The sequence below is a fragment of the Diaporthe citri genome (genome assembly GCF_014595645.1).
Source record: "Diaporthe citri strain NFHF-8-4 chromosome Unknown scaffold_4, whole genome shotgun sequence".
NCBI classification, from domain to species: domain Eukaryota; kingdom Fungi; phylum Ascomycota; class Sordariomycetes; order Diaporthales; family Diaporthaceae; genus Diaporthe; species Diaporthe citri.
Window position 1 is genome coordinate 4,459,133 of NW_025064849.1, and position 23,006 is coordinate 4,482,138.

At 56.2% G+C, this 23,006-nt stretch overlaps 5 protein-coding genes across 5 annotated transcripts; 4 read left to right on the plus strand and 1 right to left on the minus strand.

Moving 5' to 3' along the window:
• Positions 1 to 39: 39 nt before the first annotated feature.
• On the plus strand, positions 40 to 999 carry INS49_010369 (uncharacterized protein; the record flags this gene model as incomplete). Its single annotated transcript, XM_043171095.1, has 2 exons — positions 40 to 165; positions 316 to 999. The coding sequence occupies 2 exons, from the start codon at positions 40 to 42 to the stop codon at positions 997 to 999; spliced, it is 810 nt and encodes a 269-aa protein (XP_043025660.1).
• A 5,696-nt stretch (positions 1,000 to 6,695) lies between these two features.
• INS49_010370 (uncharacterized protein) lies at positions 6,696 to 7,058 on the minus strand (the record flags this gene model as incomplete). Its single annotated transcript, XM_043171096.1, has 1 exon — positions 6,696 to 7,058. One exon carries the CDS (start codon positions 7,056 to 7,058, stop codon positions 6,696 to 6,698), a length of 363 nt encoding a protein of 120 aa, XP_043025661.1.
• Positions 7,059 to 13,565: 6,507 nt separating this feature from the next.
• On the plus strand, positions 13,566 to 15,400 carry INS49_010371 (uncharacterized protein; the record flags this gene model as incomplete). The annotated part of the gene is made up of 4 exons (XM_043171097.1): positions 13,566 to 13,638; positions 13,694 to 13,711; positions 13,799 to 14,706; positions 14,789 to 15,400. The coding sequence occupies 4 exons, from the start codon at positions 13,566 to 13,568 to the stop codon at positions 15,398 to 15,400; spliced, it is 1,611 nt and encodes a 536-aa protein (XP_043025662.1).
• A 1,796-nt stretch (positions 15,401 to 17,196) lies between these two features.
• Positions 17,197 to 18,426, plus strand: INS49_010372 (uncharacterized protein; the record flags this gene model as incomplete). Its single annotated transcript, XM_043171098.1, has 1 exon — positions 17,197 to 18,426. One exon carries the CDS (start codon positions 17,197 to 17,199, stop codon positions 18,424 to 18,426), a length of 1,230 nt encoding a protein of 409 aa, XP_043025663.1.
• A 1,246-nt stretch (positions 18,427 to 19,672) lies between these two features.
• Positions 19,673 to 22,363, plus strand: INS49_010373 (uncharacterized protein; the record flags this gene model as incomplete). The annotated part of the gene is made up of 3 exons (XM_043171099.1): positions 19,673 to 21,006; positions 21,058 to 21,555; positions 21,631 to 22,363. 3 exons carry the CDS (start codon positions 19,673 to 19,675, stop codon positions 22,361 to 22,363), a joined length of 2,565 nt encoding a protein of 854 aa, XP_043025664.1.
• Positions 22,364 to 23,006: the final 643 nt, after the last annotated feature.

Below are 23,006 nucleotides of genomic sequence, written 5' to 3' on the forward strand. Positions count from 1 at the left end.
CAAAAACCGGTTCCGCAGCTGACACGAACTGCCGCCATCATGCCGGGCTTCGACTTCTCCAACTACAACCGCAACGCAGCGCTGCACGCGCGAGGCGTCCCACTGCCCAAGGCCACCAGCACAGGAACCACCATCGTGGGGTGCATATTTGATGGAGGTGTAGTGGTATGTACAGCTCAACTTCAGAGCTTCCGAGCCTCGTCGCCTTGATTTACCTGACGTGGCTTCCGCCATGCGCTGCGTCCGCCTGTCAAGCTACGTTGCCGTGATGCTCAGCCTAGTCGTCGTTCTTGAGGCTAACCTGCCAACAAACAGATCGCAGCCGATACTCGAGCGACCTCAGGCCCCATCGTGGCCGACAAGAACTGCGAGAAGCTGCACTACATCGCCCCTCAGATCTGGTGCGCCGGTGCCGGTACCGCGGCAGACACCGAGTTCACAACTGCCATCATCTCCTCGAACCTGGAACTGCACTCCCTCTCCACCGGTCGCAAGCCGCGTGTTGTGACCTGCATGACCATGCTGAAGCAGCACCTCTTCCGATACCAAGGCTACATCGGCGCCTATCTCGTCGTGGCGGGCGTCGACCCCACCGGCACCCACCTGTTCACCGTGCACGCGCACGGCAGCACCGACAAGCTACCCTACGTGACCATGGGTTCTGGCTCGCTGGCGGCCATGAGCGTGTTTGAGAGCTCGTGGAAGGCCAGCTTGACCAAGGAGGAGGCTATGGAGCTGTGCAGCCAGGCCATCCAGGCTGGTATCTTCAACGACCTGGGATCAGGAAGCAATGTCGATGTTGCGGTAATCACAGCGGACAAGACCACGCTGCACCGAGGCTACGTGAAGCCCAACGAGAGGAGCCAGAAGCTTAAGTCGTACAAGTTCCCCAAGGGCACAACAGCGGTGCTGAACGAGAAGATCATCAAGAAGGACGAGATCTTGAAGTTTGTAGACGTGCATGAGGTGTCTGCCGAGAAGATGGATGTGGACACATAGAGATGCGATGGGTGCACGACTCGGGGCAAGACGATGACACTAGATGGGTTGAGTGAATCACGACCGCTGGTCTGTACCAACATATGAAATAGAGCATTGCATTTTGAGACGACACAGTCGCCGCCCGTCGCCGCGCTCCTCGGCCGGAGTGATTTGCGATTCATCAAGAGACAGCTTACGTGAGTTCTGTCACTGTTCCGTGATTCCTTGATATCGAGGGCCAGACGACGGCGGAAGACAACTCCCAGGGCAACTTGTGACCAACACGCCGGCACAGTATTTGGAGTGCCGAACCAGCTTCCAGAATACCTTTGTAGAGGAGCCATCTCAGATGATCGAGCATCTCTGTTTGGAGTCAAAGAGACTTCGGGTCCATCGTGGATTCTGCGTATCAAGCCATCCAGAAATACGCTTTCCGAGCCGAACCCGCGGCTTTGGCCTTGTCTGGACAAACAGAGCCTTGACCACAAAGGTAAACTGTAGGGTCTCCCGGGGTGCTCGGAACAAATTGAACCTGAAACATCCACGAGCGACCGTAGTGGCTGTACTGCAAAGCAATTGTGAGGAATGTTGTCTTCACACTTATTGTGCGCTCACGCGCACGGGGATCCGATATGCTCCGAGGGTTTAAGATCCATTCATAGGCAGAGGCGCGCAGATATCCGGCCGTGTTAGCTACCAAATCTTGTAGCTGTGGTGATTGACAAATTATATAATAACATCAGTCTTTCTTCTCAGTCAATTAAACGAGCCAAGGCCGAGTGCGAGCATGTGTCAAGATGACACTCTCAAAACATAATGCAGTAGCGATTGTCGAGTGTGTAGTGTTCGTAAAGGTATCGCTATCCTGCATGGTCTCGTTGATAGCCAACAGGCTCCTCAGTAGAGGAGGAAACCTTGCATGCTCCAATTATCGTCTAAGCGGCCATGTTGACCAACCTGCTTTGGCACCGTATAAGACTGGCCTCGATAGAGAAATCCCACTGACGACCAGTGCAAGTCTAGGTACAGAGAGTATTCTTCCCGCTCGATCAATTTGTCAGCGTCTCTTTTTCAGGTCACACTCTGTGGTGACGCTGCGAGCCTCTATCACGAAGCGAAAATGCATGGTCTCTTTTAAGGCTGCTATTTGCTCTTACATCGAAAACAATAACTGTATAGCTTGGTGTACAAACGTATGATAGAGAAGGCAACTCGGGGGCCTGATACTGTCATTTGTCCTGGCCGCCTAAGGACCTTGCTCTCTCTCTCTCTCTCTCTCTCTCTCTCTCTCTCTCTCTCTCTCTCTCTCTCTCTCTCTCTCTCTTTCTCTCTCTCTCTCTCTCGCGCGTCTCTTTGCCGTCATCACAAGCTCGTTGGGTTCTTCATTTCTGAGGCCTGGAAAGAAACAAGTGACCTCCGCAATAGAACTAAGCAAAACACTTTGTTGGTTCTGCTTCCGCTTCCTGCCAATCACTGAGCAAGGCAATGGAACATCTCCGCACCCAATCGGTGTGTTGGCTCTACTAACATATTCTTTCCCGAATAATTGGAAGGCTCAGGCAACATTTGCTAGCCAGAATCTTGAAAACTTTGAACGATTCTCGGCAGTCGTTGACGTTGCTGATCATTCAGTTCATGTTGTGGATTGAGCTGTTGAGCAGCTCTTCTATGACTGCCGCATTTTGAAAATGAATGCGAGCAGTGTACCGAATACCGAAGTCGTATGTAAGTCTTTTCTGAGGGTGAGGACGAAATTGTTTGCTTTTCTTTTATATTCGACCCATGAAAAACAGAGCTCGAGTATCAAAAAGTGTGTCGTGCTCTGAGTATGAATGGCGGAAACATCAACTGGCAGTTCATATTAGATCCATGTCTCTAGGGGCAATTCTAAAACTGGTCTGTGATAGCCGCATTTTGTTGTAAATTCTTTGCCACAGATGTAACTACATGTCTATGTGAGCACAATCGTCAACCTTGATTAAGTCATAGGCAACTGCCAATGTGTAAAATGCGCCGATTCCACCGAGATACCAGCCCCTTAACATGCCTCACACATGATGTGAGGAGGCCATCATAGGCCTGGCAGGTCCCGGTACGGCGATGAATCTCAATTGGACGCGTGAATGGTTCGTTTCAACGATGTCCTTGGCTGTAAGCGTACATCCATAGGGATAGATCGCTGTCTAGTAAGTGCCTGTCTATCGCACTACCGCTGCGACTAGTTTCGAGAGTGAGAGTGCGATTGTCTTGAATGATGGACGACGATGCTGTCCCTCCCTACCCATCAAACACTGGACAGCGTCCCCCTCAAAGACACCTCGCCCTAGCCAGGAATAGTAGCAGAAAGTTGGAGCGGCCAACGAGCTAGATCATGCAAGTTGTACCGCTGTTGCATTATGTGAAGATGATCACTGGGTGGCGGGCTGCCGGCGCTTGACTGTGACTCGTCCGAATAATCTTCATTTAGCAAGTCTATTCGACATGTTTGAATGGGCTGGTAGTAGAACCCAAAAGCGCATCGAGCGCATTGACGTATGGTAGGAAGAGAAACCTATGTGCCAGGCGTGCCGGTGTCGAAGCACGATTCATGAAACAAAACATTTGATATTTGCAACAACTCATACGGGCCTGACAAAGTATAAAAGCAAGAAACTTGCAGTATTCTCACGACGTTCCACCTAGGGCAGCGCCGCAATTGACTTCCACAGGCGGCGGAGAGCACAAATGGCCGTAGCTCCTCGTATTCCACTTGGATTGAGGGTTGACGAGGCTCTTTGATACACTCACGGACGTTCAAAGCAAGCCGGTATCCGTGGTACTGGCGACCGAAATCCTCAATTTTGATGCCTCGTCATGAATCGTGTTCGCCGGCGGCCAGTGGGAATTCGGAGGATCCGGCGCAGCGTATCCTGTGCAGGGTCATCTCCACCGATTGACCCTCCCGGAGACCCTTGACGATATGCGATCGGCCATGCAATAAGCCCGTGGGTCCGCACCACGATGGGGCTCTCGTGCGAAGAGCCTCATGCGGACATCGCCTCCGGGCAAAACGCCCGGCAATCCAAACGTGCGAAAGGGACGCCGGGGTCGGTCGTGCCCGTGCGTGAGCCCGCCCGCTCCGCCGCCCGCGCCGCCGCCCGCGGCCCAGCCAGCCAGTCCTGGCTCTGAGGGTTCGGGGCTGGCCCAGCAGCCCAGCAGCAGGTCCAGACGTGCCCAGGGGAGGGGAATCCGTATGCACTGGGATCTCAGCGGATGAGATTCCGAACATACGACGCCCAGCTTGTCCTTCAGGAGACGAGCTCGCTTGCGCACGTCGATGCAAGGAACGAGGGCTAATGCGAGATGCAGGAGGGCAGGTTGAAACATCAGTGGTCAATGGCGCCAAGGAGATGCTGCAGTCAGCTGCAGTCAGGGACGATGTTCTCGGTGCGACGAGGGGATTCTCTCGTGTGGTGGTCAGCTTTGGGACGGGGAGCGAAGGTTGATCGAGGCCTGTTGTCGGCCGGTAGAAGTAGAGCCCGGCATTGCTGTCCCAAGGTTGAGCATTCAAAACCCCTCACCGGCACGAGATCCCTTTGATTCGGATCATATCCACGATCACACTGTCAGCCAACCCTCTGCTCCGTGTTCCCGCACAGCCGTGTTGGCGAGGCTCTCGGAGGAGCGCTGATCGAGATGCCGAGCTCCTCACAAAGAGCCAGAAGGGCATTCTGTGGGACCCATGGGGCCATCTGGCCCTGAAGCGATCCTCCCCCTCGTCTTGGCCAGAGCAGCGTCTCATTCGGACCGTCAAAATCATCCTTGCAAGTGTTCTGATAGAGACCCCACAAGCCGTCCACCCGCGAGCCGATTCCCGTAACAGTTAGCAATTCGCGTTCGGGATGCCTTCGTGATACTGCAGCAGGGCGCCCCGAGGGTCCAATCGAACCTTTTCACGCCCTCGAGGACCATCGGGTCTGTGGGGAGGCTCTCCGAAGCACCGCAGCTTTCCTGCATGATGGGACCAATATCCAATTTGCGGGTTAATGAAGTTACCAGTCTCTTGGGAAGCCATAGCATTCCTGACATGCAGATTGGAATGCCTCCTGCCTCAAGGGGCCCACCGCGTAACCTGCCAGAAAACTCCCGCGCGTCGGCGCCGAAATGCCCGCGGCCTGGTCTCCGGCAGAATGCCTCCTGAGGGTTTGGCCGGGTACCTGGGCATGCAGCAGATACAATAGCTGTCACACTGCATTGAGCCGAACCTTTCTATGGCTTCAACTGAACCTGGTCGAGCACAATGTCAATACCCACCACCGCACAGAAATCTTCGAAAACAGAGTCTTTGAGCCGGCTCCGACACCATACGTGCGGGAATGCAGCAGAGAAGTATCCGCCCGAGCTGATATTCTGCTGTATGCGCCTGTGGATGTGCTGGACGGAGTCCAATGAGCAGGGCGGACCTCAACCTCGTTCCTAGGCCCCGGTAATGCTGACAGTATGCAATGCGACGACTTTCAGTATCACTGTACTGGTCAGACATGCCGTTTGCTCTAGGCTGGCCTCGTGAAAATCGAGAAGTGGAGGACGCTGGTACTATGTGCAGATCCAAGTAATTGAGCCCTAGGATGCATCGTCATGGTTCCGCGGTTATGGAGCCTTTAGGAACACCTGTTGCAAAGGATCCATCGAAGGCCAGCCCTTCAGGGAATAGTGGCATCCCTCGCTCTTACTACGCCCGCAGAAGTCGCTAGACATATCCGGGTCTGGAACAGTGTCTTGCGTGGCGTCTGGGCGAAACCAAGCCTATCTTGAACCTGATGAGCTCTGAGAAAGCTTTGCTAGCATTCTCTCTTTGGTTTCAAAATAGAATTTGGGCTGGAGAATGGTAGACGGCGTCGTTTAGGGCCGCCCTATGTGACAGCTTGTCTCGTCTATCAACTGAGTAATCTCCACTGGAGCCTGGCGCGGCGACGATCGACATTCCTTCAAGTCACCATGTCCTTGCTCGGCACTGCGATTGACTAGTGTACATAGCATAGGCTCATCGTTCGATGCCATAGATGGAGTCCACTGACCCGGCTGATGTCAGATTCAGGAGCCACCGCAGTCTGAGCATAGTCGCAGCCGGATCGGAACGTGTAACTTGCGCCAAGGTCGCGCGCGAATTTTGGAACATACATCTCCATGGTCTATTTTCTGCTGCTACAGAGCAAAGCTCTCGAGGGTTTGTCGTCACCAAACACTCATCCTGCGTCTGTGCTGATTCCAAGTGGATGGTGCGAGTGATAAAAGTGGCCCAGGACCTTGACACTCGCACACATTGGGAGATCTAACCGGGTGAGGCTAGATCACCCGGCCCCAGTCATTGCGGAGGCAGGCATTGACCCACCTGCTCGGGGCAACCTGGGATGGATCGACCCATTCGAACGACGTCTGAAGGGGACTCCGTCGAGATGCTGTCTCGGCAGACCCTCGCGAGCCTCGTTGTCTCTGACAATACAATAAGCAAAGACGTTTGAAACTACCTAATGAGGTCTAGACTGACTGACTGTGCCGTTTCCGATGGCAGCTGTCAATGGCCATGGCGGCTTTGTCTCAGATCCTGCGATGCTGTGGCTGCTGCCGTCGACTCCGATTGTGAAAGGGAGTGAGTGACAGGCCGGGTTTTGCTAGTCTATGACCGTCGCGTCCTCCCGAGCCTTCGTCTGAGACGAACCGTAGCATGTCAAACATCATGCATACCTCCCAGACAAACCGACCAACGCACGCATGTCGTGTACAGCAGCAAAACCCAGAGGGCCGCCCGAGTCCCTTGGCAACGCTGGACAGTTGGCGCGGATGGTCCTCGCAGCAGAGCCGTCTGGTGCTAATGCATCGTCAGACACGGCGGCGCGGACTTTTGAGACAAGTTCAGCGGAGGCAACGCAGCCTGTGGGGTCTGTCTCATTCACCCCGTCCTCGCCAAGAGCCGGCGAAGGGTCCTGGCAGAGGGGGCCTAGAAGCTCCAGTTTGTCCACGTACGAAGGCTTGACTGCGCGATGCCCCGCAACGGAAGGTAGCACATCGGCCGTCCCTTTGCCACGGGTTATCGCCATGACAGATTGCTTTCGCGGTTGCGTCAGCAAGGGCCGCAGAAGGCTGAAAACGATGTAACCCATGCCTTTCGCTCCCGGCGACCCTGGTGGGTGCACAGTACTTTATGGTTGCAAGTTGGTCCTAGTAGCCTGAGAGGAGGCCGGCATTTCTGCATGTCCAGTCCATGGGCAGTGGCCCCCTAACGCGCTTGGGGCGTAAAAGTGGACAAGCAATTCCGCGCAGAAGTAGCAGTTCACATCGCCGCTGAAGATATGGCACGTTCTCCGACAAATGATAAGGACTTCCGAGGATGGCGTGATAGACGAGAGCGACAGATAGCAAGAAAGGCCGCATAATCGTTCAGGCTGAAATAAATGAAGCTGGCTTGGCGATGTGCAGGTACGACGATGAGAAGCGCCGCGCCGACGCCACGCAGATGGCAATGCGTTTTCTCCGGGAGTGAGACAACGTTGCCTGCAGCATCTGCTGAGAAACCCCAGGGTGAAAACCGAACTGTCGATTGCGATGCATTGCAAATACACCTCTGAAGAACTCATGGGCACCCAATCGTCAACGTGCGCCACATTGCGTTCGGAATACGGATACACAGTACTGCAAAGGCGGGCGGCCGTGGGCATGCGTGCATCGGAGCTCGGTGCCGTAAGGAGCAAGTGAAAGCAGAGGCCGTCTACCCAATGCGGTCATGCCGTTCCTGTGTACTTTTCTTTGTACTCCCAGGGCCGGGAGCGCGGCCGTGGACCAGATTGTGAACCCGCGGCCTTGGATCATCCTTTGGCTTCTAGAGGTCTTCTGGAAGGCGTTCGAACTCGAAGTAACCCACGGGCCACGGCCCAGGCAATCCGGCCCCCAACACAAGGAGGTTGCTTCGGCGTTGCCGTGTTTCTCATGTTTTGGCTGTGCCGCACACCGGTAGCTAATCAAGTACGCTATCAGAGGTCGGGAAGGATCGACATGTCTTGCTTGCAGTGCTTGTTGAAACGTGTGCAATCAGGCGTCACCTAAGATTTCCTTTCGTGGGAGCGGGAAAGGCGAAGATTGGCCAGAGTCCAGAGTGACCATCGAGAAGGCTGGAAGGATTCCAGGCTGTCGACACATGATCTCTCCTCATCATTTCTCCTCGCAGGATGCCTTGTGAAACAGAAACCCACAGCTGAAAATAGCAGAACCATGTTCGATGCGAGCAAAACGTGCCGTGAAATCGAGACTCGGCGCAAGAAGAAGAACACTGTCTCATGTGGGGTTATAGAACCATTCTTACCTGCCTAGGAGATGGGCGATTTGCTGCACACTGCTTCGTCCGCACTGTTTCAAGAACGCCTCCGATGCATCACAGTTGCGTTGCCTCGAGTTGACACAGGATGATCCAGCGAATCCCATTGTCAGCGTTCCTTGAGGCAACCTCAGTTGAAGCCTGGGCTTATATGGCGAGGGAAAGCCCGGTTCGGACATCGGGTGGGGGTGCTGAGTGGCATTCAGCACTACGCAAGAAGTGGCGCCTCCTTCAGTGAGCTGTTCAGCACAACGCCATTTCTGGAGGTGGCCCGTGGCTCACCCAAAGGCGGCGACAGAGGCTGTTTCGCGCCGTGCCGCGAGAACCAGACTCTATTGATTTTGAGCTTCCAAGGATCCGGTTCGCTTGCTGGCAATGCCCAGACACAACTGATCGGTGGCTCTTGAAGACCTTGGTCGCAGCACGGGCCGAGTGGCTTATTGCAGGGCCATGCGCAGGAATGTCTGACAGACTCTCGGTAAAGGCGTGTGGCAACACTACGAGCTGACAGACATGAGCACGCAGCGCCTCTCGCTGGACCTAGAGCTGCGCCGTCACAGGCCTGGGTCATGTACTAGGTGCGTTTTGGTCGAGGGCGGGAGACGCTGTCTGCGTCACGGGTTGTACACAACCAAATCTTATCGTTAGATAGCCTAGAGTTCCAATCGAATAAGCGCCGAAGTGTGTGATGAGGCGTGGCCGGCCCAGCAAGCAATTTCCTGCCAGTAGAGCAAGCATGCTCTCATAGGTCAAGGGCGCTCGAAAACACGAGCAAGTTAATGAGCAACAGTGCCCTGCAATTGCTCAGTGCTCAAGGCGCTTGGTCTGGACACGGATGGTCTTGGCATCCGTAGGCTCCTCTGGGCGACCAAGAGAATTCCCAATGACGTTCGCGGGGGCCGTACAAATGTGTAACAAGGCGCAATATTTGCCGTCCTCGAATGTGATTCAACAGGTGCATCGTGCACGTTGTGTGAACAGCCAGTGAAATGGCTTCGCCGGGCTTGGTCAACCTTGCGCTCCTACCTGTACGGCCGGCAAGGAGGCCAAGTGGCCAAGCAGACGCGACCTACGTTTGGGGGGACACGGGGAGAAGAAACCCAGTAGCGCAGCAATAATCCTAATAAGATTGAACACGAATTGAGTTTGATTTGGGGGCGGTCGTTAGACGGGAAGCTAGTTCACCGGAGGGAGAAGGGTCTCGTAATTAGCCTATCAAAGGTCACAGACGGCGTTGTTGATTCTGAGTGGTCGGCAGCTGTCACATCCAGGGCAGCGGATGCAAGGCGGAACGGATTGGCGGGCTGGTCCAAAGCTGGCTACGAGTCCGATTCGAGGACCCTCTCGACGGATCTACTCAAAGCCGGCGTGCAGAGAGTCAGTCAGTCAATCAGTCTGTTCAGTCTAGAGCTGGCTGGCAGTGGGACTCGACGAAGGACATGGCCCACCGTGATGCTTGGCGCACACCATGACCTACCTCTGAGTACCCGGTACCCGGTACCCGATCGGTGGGCAAAGTGCGTGGAAGATGCCGCGATTGAAACGAGGGCTGGCCCGGCTGCCTAGATGTTTGTAGGGCGCTGGAGATCGGGGCATGGCACGGCACCAGCACCCAAGGTCCTCGAAATCCACTGCAGTACTTGTGGAGCAGTAAGGGTTTGATACTGCCGCAGTAGTCTGGTCCGTGAATAGCAACGTTGAGCGGGATGTCCACCCCACTCTACTGTCCTGTGTACTGTCTTCCCGGGGGCCAACTGGCCGAGAAGATGACCTTGAATATGCCGTCGTGGTTGTGAGGACTTGATGTTGGAATAGAGTTATTGAAGGCTGAGACACTGTTGAGCAACGCACGTGGTGGGCGAGATTAACACACCCAACACTGTCTGGGCTGGGTTGGTCCTTGGGCTCGTTCTCTGGAACCGGGAAATGTGGAGGTCCCTCTAGGTCTATTGTGCATATGGTCTTTTGTTTCCATTGCTCGATTGGGATGAGGCACCTCGGAAGCGCAGATTTGCTGAGGTTGGGCCACTGGCAATGGTCAACCAAAACAACAGAACAAGGTTGTGAAATGAGGGCGGGGGTGTTTCTTTTTTTTTTCTTCTTCTTCGGCAGTGACAAAGGGGGACATGCTTGCCCACAACCCGATCGAGTTTGTCTGTGCGATTCCACACGTCTGGAAATTCAAAGCGACAGCCAACGGCGGTGAGGTCATGCGCGGAAAAAAAGGAGGGATGATCTCTGAAGGCATGAACACAGTTGGGACGGAAGGTTGGGGCAGAGCGAGTCGAGTCTGCGGAGAACCGAGGCATGCAAATGTCTGCGGAGCCTGTGAGACGGCTGCCGGTGGAATTATGCGCCTCATGGACGACAGCTGTGTCCAATATCAACCGCACACTAATAGTACGCTGACAAAGGGTCTCATGTGACGGCCGAGGGCTGCATCACCGAGGGTGAGGGTGAGGTGTCGGACAAGAACAGAGGCTACTCGGTCGAAGCTATCTTGCTATGTGCAGCACAGCACATGCAGCTATGCAATGGCCGATGACGACAGCCCTCGGCAGGAGCAGATGCACTGGGCTGGGATTTATTACAGGCGCAGACAGGGCAGACAGCCCTGATGATAGCAGCAGCGGACGATCTATGCGAGATGGAGGGTCCTCTTTTTGATCAGTGCCTGCGCGATGGACTGCGGAGGATTTCGCAAGTGGCAGACGGGTGTGGCTCAAGCGGAGTGGGGAGTGGGGAGAGGAGGAGCAGGAGGAGCAGCTTCAATTGTCAGGATGCCAGGATGTGAGGATGTCAGGCCTAGCGTGGGCCCGCCGGTGCACCAGGCAGAGTCAAGGCCAGCAGAGAGTGGTCCCTTGTGGAGACACACAGGAACGTGCCGTACGAAAGCTGCGGCATGGTGGACAGACGGCACCACAGAATTACACATTTGGCAGTGTTGGTCGAGTGGGCGGCCCCCCGAGCGAGTTGCGTACCTGACGTTCCTGCCGGGTGTGCACAGTACTTGTACGTGTAGATCGTGGACCTGGAGAAGGAACGAGCCACTCCTTCATCTTACCAACTACCAACTTGGCAGATCCTTCCTCCTGTGGTGCTAGGGGGAAGGATGGGGGACGGGTCGTCATTCCCGCTGGGCTGCTGCCGATTTGAGTTGTTGAGCCGAAGAGGAAAGAAACTTTTGTCGTCTGCTTGGTAGACGGGAGCACAGGCAGACAGGCTGGCCCTCGGGTCACCCAATCTAATAATTGGCCCCTACCGCGCAACAAGTGTGTGCTGCGCGTTCAACATCTAACAGCACACTACGTGTACTACGGCACCCTTTCTCCTTTTCACTGCCTTGAGCTGTCAGGAACATGGGTCGACAGTGCTGGTCGCTGCCGGGGCTCGTCTGGCTGGCGAACTGCCCTTTTCGTCACCCCTGCCGGCCTCGCATGATGGGTCCTTTCCCCACCAGATGCACGCGCCGCAGTACCCTCGACGTCCATCGTGGGTGGTTGTCCGCAGCACGCCGAGAGAGAGGGCTGGTACCGTGTACAAGTGCAAGGTATCTAGGGTCCTGCTCTTGCCTACTGCCCTTGCCTAGGACGTCCTAGCTCGCCCGGCCCAGCTGGTCTGCGATCCTCGTGGGCCTGTTGTGGCCGGTCCGGAGGCCCTAGAGCCTAAGCCTGGAGCCTCTATGCCACAACCAAGGCCGCTGGTTCTTTCTTGGTCCCCTCACCACCTGCATTTTCCAATCTGCTGTCGCTGGATTCTCTCGTGATGCGAGGCCAAGTCGTGGACGAGCACACATCCCCCCTGAAGGATCAATGCGCCCGTAACCTAGCGACCTGGTATAGGTATGCTGTGTGTGTGTAAGTGTGAGTGTGAGTGCGAGTATGATGTCTGTCCAAGACAAGACATCAGCACAGTGTTCGCCGTCTCAATCCTGGCATCCTGATGACACACTGTTACAGCGTACATATTTTACAACCAGCAGCCAGCATCCAGCAGCCAGTCGCAAGCACCAGCCAGCAGGTGAGAGAGGGCGGCGCAATCCTCGTCGGTGGGGTCCCCAGTGCCCTCGAGATAGGAGAGAGGGGCCCCCGGTCCACGGCACAGCCAGAGGCAGAGCCAGCCTTGCCTGTTTTGAACGAGCAGGCCCTGCTGGACATGTCGAATGGGTACGCGGGCGTGGCGGGATGCAGATTCTTTCCCGCTTGACCACCGGCTGCTACGCCAGCATCCTCGCTCTCGAGGCCTTGACAGGATCAGCGGGCCCACCGGGGCCATCACAACAAAGTTCCTCGCAAACCTCGCGGCACCCCGGTCGCTCCCGGGGCCCCTGGCCGCCCTAGCCTGGGGGCATGCAGGTCTTGGGAAACCTTGGGACGGCCATCTCCCTGCGCCTGCAGCTGCCGTACTGCGTCCGCGTCCGCCGCCCACCCACACCCGCGCCCATCCATCAGATCCTCCTTCGTAAATACCACCGCCCTGCCCTCCTCCCCGCCCTTCCACCGTCCGTCCATGATGGATTCGAGCTTCTTTCTCCTCCTTCTTCTTTCCAACCCTGCCACCCTCTCCTTAACGGCTCGGCTCACCTGAGATCGCGTTACGTCTCTGCCTGGACACGGACTCTTCTGGCACCGGCCGACTCCGCATGGTCATGCCACCCCCATAATCCATCCATCCATCTGCTCCAAAGTATCACTTCTGGTGTAAGCTATTCACGACCCACGACCCAACGACCCACGACCTACCTGCGCCTCTGAACTGTGCAGGTGCATGTGCAACGCTCCACGACCCAATCCATCCTTCTTGCCGTCATCTTTAAGCACCAAGTCGTGCGACCAGGCACTCCTGACCTCCGCAGCCTGATTAATTCCCCGGGACGGTCATTATGTGAAAGCCCTTGCTGCCGTATAATTCTATTTCTCTCACGGATACAGCACCAAGCCCGGCGCATCTCATCACGTCTTCATCCAGGAGGGTTCAACAAATCTGCAGTGTATAATACCGGCACCGCTGGGACTCAACGCGTGAACGCACGAGTGGAAATTGAAGACCTGCTGTTGTCGCGGAATACATCCAATACATACACAGCCTCTTTCTTGGGGGCAACTGGCCATAGCGTCCGGCAGAACGCCACGCCCGGGAGGACTCCCAACACCCGTCGACATTATTTGTCACGGGAAGTCGACGTGTTTCTCATCTGGCGATTCTACTTTGAGTTGGCACCAGGCCACCAGACAAAATGACTACCAACGTCAGCGAACTCGCGTGCCCCAGTGTTTTCCTCAATGAGTTGCAGTTTGGAGATGGCGGATGTACGCTGAACATGCCCTGCCATTTTGGAGACTCTTTGCTGACTTTTGCACACAGTCGTCGAGGGCCGGTTATGTATGAATCGGACTGGCTATTCATGCTGTCTACCATGTCCCATGACCGACTGGGCCTACCCGGACAGTTTCGATTCGATGAGCAAAGCGGCAAACTGGGTTGCAGTAGCTAGCACGGTCTGCTGCCTGTTCCTGCTGCTGTCGTGGGCCTTCCTACCCATCGAGAAGACGCACCGGCACTACCTCAGCATCTGCCTGACAGTAGCCGTCGTCTTTATGAATCTGGGCTTCGTCATCCCTCTCGCAGGAGAGCCAGAGCAGTGCTACGACGCCATTACGCCAAACGACATGCAGACGAGCTCAGTATGCGCCGCCTCGGGGACGTTCATCATAATCGGTGGCTGGGCTGCCGTGCTCTGGATCTTTCTCAGGGCACTCTCTCTTCATCTCCAAATTTGCTGGCAGGTTGTGGTCGGCCGGAATTTCATGTGGTTCTCTCAGGCTGCTGGATGGGGCCTCCCAGCGATCGGCATCATCCTGGCCTTGACATTGAGCGGTGTTTCGTTTCGTTTCGGAGCGACCTGCCACATCAACCACCAGAACAGTCTCGCAGATTTGTGGATTCCTTTGCTTGTCCTCGCCGGCGCCACAATCATCATCCAGTTCGCGACCTTCGGCTACTGCATCAAGGTGTATCTCGCATCCCTGGCTGACAACAATGCCACCACCGAAAACTCGGCCGGCCTGCCGTCCTACTCCAACAGCATCCGCACCATGACGCCGCGACAGGCGTATCGCCGGATTCGCCGTGTTATCCAGCTCCAGTGGCGCGGAATCGCTATCGTGCTGATCATCATTGCCGACGTCATCTTTTTCGCCGTGGTATTCGTGTTCCAGGACAATACGATTCAATCCGTCAAGCAGGATCCGTCGATCGCGCTGCCCTGGATTGCTTGCATCACGCTCAACGGTGGAGACAAGAACAAGTGCCTTGATCAGGCAGGCAGTATAGCCGTAGATATGGCTACTGTGGGAGCTGTTTTGATACTTTTGGCCGTACGTCCACTCCTGGGAACTTCAACCCCAAACCCCCTCCCTCCTCGTCCCTAGCCCACAGATAAGCTGACACTTGGGGCAGATGAACGGCTTTTGGCTTCTCATGTTGCTCGGGCGCTGGTCCATGGTGACCGCCTGGCTGGACCTGTTGGGCCGCCGCCCTGCCGCCAAGCGCGAATTTGTGTCAGTTGATGCAAGGCTAGACGACCTTAAGATGAATACAGACCCACGTTCGTACGAGATGCTATCCCGGGACTCCGGGAAGAATTACATGGACGAAATGGTAACACCGGACACAGTTCGAGAGGGTCCGATCTATCCTCCCATAAGAAGTTACCTCGCTTCGACCGCGAGCCCCACGATTGACAGCCCCGACATGAGCTCGGGCCGACGGACACCGGATTACTTTGGACCCCAGGCACGGTACCAGCCGCCTGTGAGGTCCTTCTCCAGCCCAAGACCACCGACGCGAGAAGGCCAGGGCTCGCAGGCAGGCTGGGACGCGAGCGCGGCAAGACAATACTCGCGAAGCCCACCGCCAACGGGCCAGTACTCACAGAGTCCCCCGCAAACGTACTCACAGAGTCCCCCGCAAACGTACTCACAGAGTCCCCCACAAACGGCGCACCAGCACCAACACCAACAAAGCTACGGCTCACAAGATATGAACCCCCTGGGGATGAACAGGATATGAGATGAGGGAAGAACGGTCGACGGCTGAAGACGAGACATACACGAAATAGCGTCATGTACATGACCTTCGTCTGGAAGCCTCGGCCGAGCTGGGCTGCTTTACAAAAGAGGATGCACTCACGTGCCTGTCGTTCCCGCAACTGCATCACACTTCTTTTCAGCCTTCACGGCCCCTGCGAGCTCGACGATACAAGAGAATCGCAGCTGCGGGCCCAGGTAGTTAATTACCCCCACACGTATGCACATACACCAAGCCATCACACACACACCACCACCAACATTTAGCACGGCGCATGCGGTGTTCTTGATTGACGGAGAATCTCTCTTCAGTCATGAATGAGTTCTCAGTCTGTTGGCGCAAATCAAAGCATTCATTTACGAGGGGGTTTGCCTTGACTCGGATGCTTCCTGCGGAGAGGCGTCGCTGAGGACCTGGCTATTGATCATATTGATTCCAACAACATATATTGAAAGGGTTTCGAAGGCTTTGATGGATGCAATGGTGGACGGAGAAGATGCTGGCAGAGACCTGACGGCCTACCTGCGGGCCAGTCGCCCAGGATAAGCTGCTTTGCCCTCTTTGGGATAATAAAGCGGGAAGACCGGGAGGAGCAACAGATCTGGGGATGCCCTCGGGTCGTTGGTATTGTGCGAGGGAACAGAAGGAGGCTATATGCTGCAATATGTGATGTGACTCAAACCCGGAGATGCCGGGGTGCTGAGCAATCCAGGTGGCAGTCGGGCTCGGGGTTGGTCGCGTGCTCCACGGGTTCCGAAGCGGCCGAGGGCACGTGAGATGGGTGGAGTGTGCAGCGAGCGAAGGAACTGCAGGAAAGGATACCCAATTTGAACTTTGTATATGTTCTGCCGTCGCCTTTGATACCTAAATCGACGGCATTGAGATAACGACTCGGTTGAAGGGGGTTGACGTGACTGAGAGTGAGCTTGCCTGCATCCCGCTTTTTGAGGTAGGTACATGCTGCTTACCGACGTGAACACTGCAGTAAGCCTGGCTTATACATCCGAGGGCGTCGCCGAAGTCGCCAAGGTGGAGGGAGCTATTCTCCGGGTGCAAGTCAAACTAAATAAACAAACAAACAAACAAACAAGGCAGAAACCGGACGAACGAAAGCAAGACTGGACAACAACCAATGTATATCGATCTGGATCTGCCATCCATCAGCCATTTCAAGGCTGGGCTGGACACACTCGCTTGCAGGGATTGGGCGTCCGAGCCTTGGGAGAGGTCCGAGAGATGATTAGGTAACCGATGCTGCTACACTGACGTTTGGTGCCAGCCTCGGGGCCCCGTCTCACCGACGTGCGATCCCGCTCTGGTTTCCAAGGCCTTCAACGACATTGATTGCCTGTTGTTCTACCGAGCCTTCCGTCGAGCCGCCTATGGTCTTGCAGAAAAAAATCTTGATCCTCCTGCCCCCACCCTGTTGTCCAGCCAGCTGGTTCTGCTGAGATTCGAGCATCCCTGCAGGCCTAGTTGCATGAAATCACGAGCATATAGCTCTTCCGCCTCACCCGCTCCCCGGCCAGCCGTGCTGCTCAGTAGTATAAGGCCGAGGGTCAGGACTGCTACCGCCGCCGTAAGCTGCCCCCGGACAGAGACATGGCACATACGCCCACTTCTTAAGACCCCCAAGACTCCAAGATCTCGTCTCTCCCAAGACGAGACTCCACAGCCCGTCGGGCACGGGCTCACCCATAGGAACCGTATCTAATCGTGAACCCGGCCAATCCAGCTCGATGAGGTCAGCAGGGTGTTTCGAAGCCAAACCCTCCCGAATGTTCCTCCTCCTCGCCGTCCTCCTGCTCGGGGGCTTCTTCCACTTCCTCTGGAAAGCGGAAGCATCCTCCAACGAGCCCTGGATACCCGACACGGGCGCCCGCCTCTTCGCACAGCAACCCCTCCTGCCGCCCGCGCCCGAGACGAGCATTACAACATACTCGCTGCCCCTCCGAACGAGGGGCCGTGACATCGTCGACACCAACGGCCGCCGCTTCCAGCTCGCCAGCGTCAACTGGTATGGCGCCTCCGACGAGCTCTTCATCCCCGGCGGCCTCGACGTCCAGCACCGCTCCGTCATCGCAAAGACAATACGTAAGCTTGGCTTCAACAGCGTGCGCATGCCCTACGCCGACGAGCTGGTGATCCGTAACCCCCTCATCTTGCCCCACCTGCTGACGGCGAACCCGGACCTGGTCGGCCTGCGCGCCATGGACATATTCGACGCGTGCGTGCGCGCCCTGACCGACGAGGGCATCGCCGTCATAATCAATAACCACATCACTCACGCCACCTGGTGCTGCGGGGCCGACCCGTGCGACGCGGGCTGGGCCAACGACCACCTCGGCCCGCTGTGCCGGATCAAGCAGACTGAGGAGGAGTGGATAGAGCACTGGGAGGCGGTGATGGCGCGCTTCCTGGACGACCCTTACGTGATCGGTGCCGACCTGCGGAACGAGGTGCGCGGTGTCTGGGGCACCATGTCGTGGGACCGGTGGGCGACGGCGGCCGAGCTGGCGGGCAACAGGCTGCTGAAGATGAAGTCGGACTGGCTGATAATCGTGGGCGGCACCGAGTCGGGCAACGACCTGTCCGGGGCGCGCGCGCGGCCCGTCAAGCTCGACGTTGCCGAAAGGGTGGTGTACAGCGCGCACGTGTACGCTTGGTCCGGGTGGGGCAGCATGGAGGGCCGCTTCTCGAAACGGGCATACCCGTCGTTCGTGAGGGCCATGCAGGCGAACTGGGCGTACCTGGTCGACGACGATGTCGCGCCCGTCTGGATCGGCGAGTTTGGCGCGCCGCAACACCCGGGCCAGGGCGACGCCAACTACTGGGGCAACCTGCTGCGCTACCTCAAGGAGATCAACGCCGACTTTGGCTACTGGGCCATCAACCCGCGCAAGCCAAAGGACGACAAGAAGGAGACGTACTCGCTCGTCGAGGACGACTGGGTGACGCCGGTGCTGGATTACCGGATGCGGGATATGACAGAGCTCATGCGGGCCTAGTGTGCCCGCGAGGTGCTGGGATTCACTGCGGCCGGTGGTCGAGAGGAGGGGTTGATCTGCTCAGCTGCTCATCAGGGCCATTGGCCTTGATGCTTTGATGTTGACATCAACACCTGCCAGCGATGAGAATGGGCCATGAATGAAGCCGGGCAGGGCAGGGCATGTATATCACTTGTTGCTACGGCTATGCATTGGTAAGTCGAGCTTTCCCGGAAATCGCCATCCTGTCAGCATGACTTTATGTTTTGCAAGGCGTTGGGTTTGTTTATTTGGGTACTGGGGAAATGCATGTATAGGAAGTCGTATCCTGTGGAAAAGGATGCAGAGAATTATGGAAATACCCATGATTAGCCGGTCATTCACGGGGTTAGACGGTAGAGAATTGAACCAGGGATAAATACACCGGGCGTAGCTTAGAGCCTTGTGGTGCTGCGTTCAGCCCTGTCGTGTCATGCCATGAGATGGCAATTGTCCACCGGTCCGGGATTGGAGACAATAGCTTTGGACTCGACCCGCAACGACAGGGATCTAGTGCGGTGTCGTTATTAGTGGGGGTCTTCTCGTGATAAAGCTCCCCTCCCCCAGAGGGGACAAACGGGCCCTCAACTCCAACCTTGTCACACTCATCCGTCTTCTCCATTTCATACAGTTCTTGAAGTGATACAACATACTTTTTTGTTTTCTATCAGACAGGAAGCCTGATCCGTTCACGTCCTTGCGACCGTCTTGCATGTCCACCCAGCAGCCTTGCCTGGCATAGCGTGCGCAAACGGATAAAAGCCTTCCGGCGTGACATGTGAGCCAAGCTCATGTTGCTGTTCGCCCAACGGAGACATGTTTCGTGAAGGATCCGACCACCAGGCGATCTTGGGAGACAAACTGCGGGACAGCTAGCAGATGGCGAAAGGAGGTGAGTAAACTGGCCTGGCCTAGAGGACGAATCTGTTCTTGCCTGACTTGGAGCCTTTGCTGCTCACTTTCCTGCCTGATATATTTGCCCAACGTAATTCATTTTGTCGTTCTCCACTAGTCTACCTCATGGATGCTTGTGTCCCTGGTATCTTCCCCTACCGAGAGCTTCTGTGTGGCTCTTTCCGCCCTGTTCGTGCCCAATTCGGCCTTGTCCCGCACTAGAAAGCACTCAGGTCTTATCTGTTGTCTCGCTAACTCTCTTGCCGCCCAGTCTGACCACCGACTTTCGTATCGAACCATAACCACATGTCATCACTCAGGCCTTTGCGACACGATGCGGGCTGCCAATACTCAGCCGGGCGCCTCCGGCAGGGGCTTCGTCCCAGGGTACACGGTGAAGTACCGCGGCTCGCAAAAAGCAGAGGATCGGTTCGGCGTCGGGTGCAGGGAAGACATCTCGGAAATGCTCCACGATCATGAAAATGAGCCGCTCGCTCAGGACTTCTCTGGCCAGTGGGAGGACTTTCCTCGGGTTGCAAGAGCACGCATGAACCTGACCGCACTTTCTCAGCATTATGACTTATATTTCGTGGCATACATGGGTTTTGTGCACGTTTACCGCCTCGGTCGTGGTATCAGGGTAGCGCTGGGGGAGCCAGAAGCGATACTCGACCCAAGAAACAGCAAGACTAATATGTCCAAATGCGTCTCCGCTGCCATCAACCCTAGCTGCCCGAACGCGATGAACCACATGGTCGTGGGCGAGTTGGGTGATCAGGAGATCCTCGTGGTCTGCAGGGACAATGGCGATGTTGAGGCTTGGTATACAGCGGCCATCGCGGAATACATTCAGAGAAACAAGCGCACGAGCAAAGACCGGGATCAGACGAAAGGCCGCGGACAGCAGGCAGACAGAATACCACGGCAATCACACCCAAGGCACTTCTTCGCAGACAACGTCGGCGAATCAGCATGGGGCCTGGCAGTCCACAAGAAGTCTCGCTTAATAGCGGTCTCTTCAAACGGGCATGAGGTGACCGTGTTCGCGTTCGCCCTGAACGGCGACAGTGAGGCTGCCAGCGGAGCATCGACGGACAGCGTCGATGTTCGTCCCAAGGACGTTGGCGACAGAGATAGAACTAAAAGTGACAGGGACACCAGTGGCGCACCGTCGCAGGGCGAAAAGGGCCGTGTCATAATGCAACTGCCGCAAACTAAGCCCAGTGTTCTTGCTGACAGGATGGACGAGCCTATCTCTAGGAGAACCAGGGCAAACAGGCAAGCCAATGTCGGACAAGCCCAGGCGACAGTGGAAGAAGCCGCAGAACAAATCGACATGCTGCAACAAAGGTTGCAAGCACGGCAGCGGACATGGCGGATCGTCCTGTCCTTTGGCGTGGATGCATCCAACATGCCAAGCATTGCAATATGCGACGATGCCGACGGAAATGGCAGCCGGATTGCTGCCATCGACATCAATGGCTATCTTTACGTTGCCGATATATGGCAGATCGCTCGGAAACCTATCAGGATCCCTCCCCACAACGTTCAGTTCCCGGGCGGAAGACGGTATAGGTTTGTTCGCGGCTGGAACGTGCTACCTGTCATGGATGCGCAGTTGCTACCAACCGACACGGTTCACGCAGCTGTGGGTCTGCACCCAGACAAGTGCGTCCATCGAGCAAAAACCTCCCGTGGTCCTTGGCGGGACATATCCAGATGCATGTCGGAGGTACGGTACGACGCTGCCTCAAGGAGGCATAAACACCGTATCGCCGCGTTTGAGTCTGAGGATTATAGCGAGGACACCGACGGTATCGCCAGGGATACCTTTTCCCTAGTTGATTTCGAGGAAACAGCCACTTTATCGCCGCATCTCTCGGATAAGATATGGCATCCGGTCTACGACCCCAACGACGGCATTGATCTCGACAGCCAAGGTCCTGTGCGGTTGGCCATGACAATAGTGCCCTTCTCGGGGAACCACTTCACCGACCTCGCGACGCCCCGGTCAGTGGTTGAGTTTGCGGGAATCAGGGGTGCGGCGAGGCGAGCACACGATCTGCGTGTGCCCCTCAACATCAGTCAGTTCCGGCAGAACGCTCAGCAGTGGGATGGGGAAGACCTGCTGCGAGACATAAGTTTCCTGCGGTTCAACGAGGAAGATGTGGAGATGCTCGCCCTTGGCGAGACAGACACTGGTGTTGTTTGCCATCAGTAAGTGTCGTGATGCCACGTGTCTTCCTGGCATTGATCCTTCTTGATGTGCCTGGCACTAATATCTAATCACAGTGTGCTGGACAACGTGAACACGAACAGTGCTGAGGCCCCATGGGACATGGGGCTTGGAAAGAGGTGCAGCATGCTCCTCACCATTCCGGAGCTTCACCTTGTGATCATGGGTTCAATGTGCGGACGCGTTGCACTCCTCACGCTCACGAGGCCGAAGCCGCCGCAAGCGGAGAACGCGCCCGGGCGTGCGTTCCGCGTTGACGCCGTCTTACCTTTCCAGTACGAAGAGGAGACTTCTGAACGCCCGTACGTCTGCTTGTTAGGTATAGCAGTCTCGCCGATGCCTGAGCCCCGCTCGCGAGGACTCGAACTGAGGCGGCGGCGGCGAGTGGGGAAGGGAGGCACGCGTTCTATTGAACCAGAGCCGCCGAGGAGGTGGAGGCTGATCCTCAACTACCAAGACCATACAATCATGCAGTACGACATCGTAAAACGAGACGAGGGCGAGACGGCCCTATGGGACGACTTTGCTGGGTCGAGGGTGCATTCCCGCAAGAGGTACAAGGCCGAGGACAGTGATACGGACGACGACGACTCGGACTCATGGGCTGACACCGAGGAGGACGAGGACATCACCGTTGGCATGGACCAGGACCCGCACGAGCACCTGGTCGCAGAGGATGTCATGGGCGCGATGCTGGACGACCTCAACCAGGGGGAGCTCGCGGCAGTCTTTGTGGGCGTGGGAGATGACGGCGAGGAGATTGACTTTCCGGACATGCAAATCGCCTGAGAAGGCTGCTGGACGGCCGTTTTGGTTCTGGATATGGTGTCCTCCAGCGTGTAATATACCATAATTGATTCAGGCATTCCGAATTTGGCTGGGTCGGGGAATCTGCAGCGGAGAAAGCATTGCTAGGGCTCAAGCCTTGGGACTCGGAGTCTATGGGTAATTGGAAGTCCCTTGATGTCGAACACGGATCAAGTGCAGCGATTGCGTCCTCGACTCTCCTTGACCGTAGGCACAGCTTGAGAGCTACCCGTGGGTGGCCTCAGGAACAGCTGCGCAAACACGCTCGCGATGATGCCTTTCCAGTCTCAATGTGGCCTCTGTATGTTGCGAAATCATCGACGGGCTGTAGGTTTTCTCGGTCATGTCCCAGGAGGTCGCTTGGAAGTAGAGGATCCAGGGGAATTTCGCACGACGTACCAGGCGCTGTGCCTTGAGGGCATGAAGCGACATGGAAATGGGCCAGACGTGGCAGATGTGGAACCTGCCTTGGGCGATCACCGAGGCCAGGTTGGCATGCACTTTGTATGCCCTACTCGTTATGCACGCTGTATGCGTCGCTCACTGGATGTGCCTATCCAGCGTCGAGTATGAGCCATGATATGCTCGGATGCGGTCCACATACCGTCGCAGCGCTACTCACCCC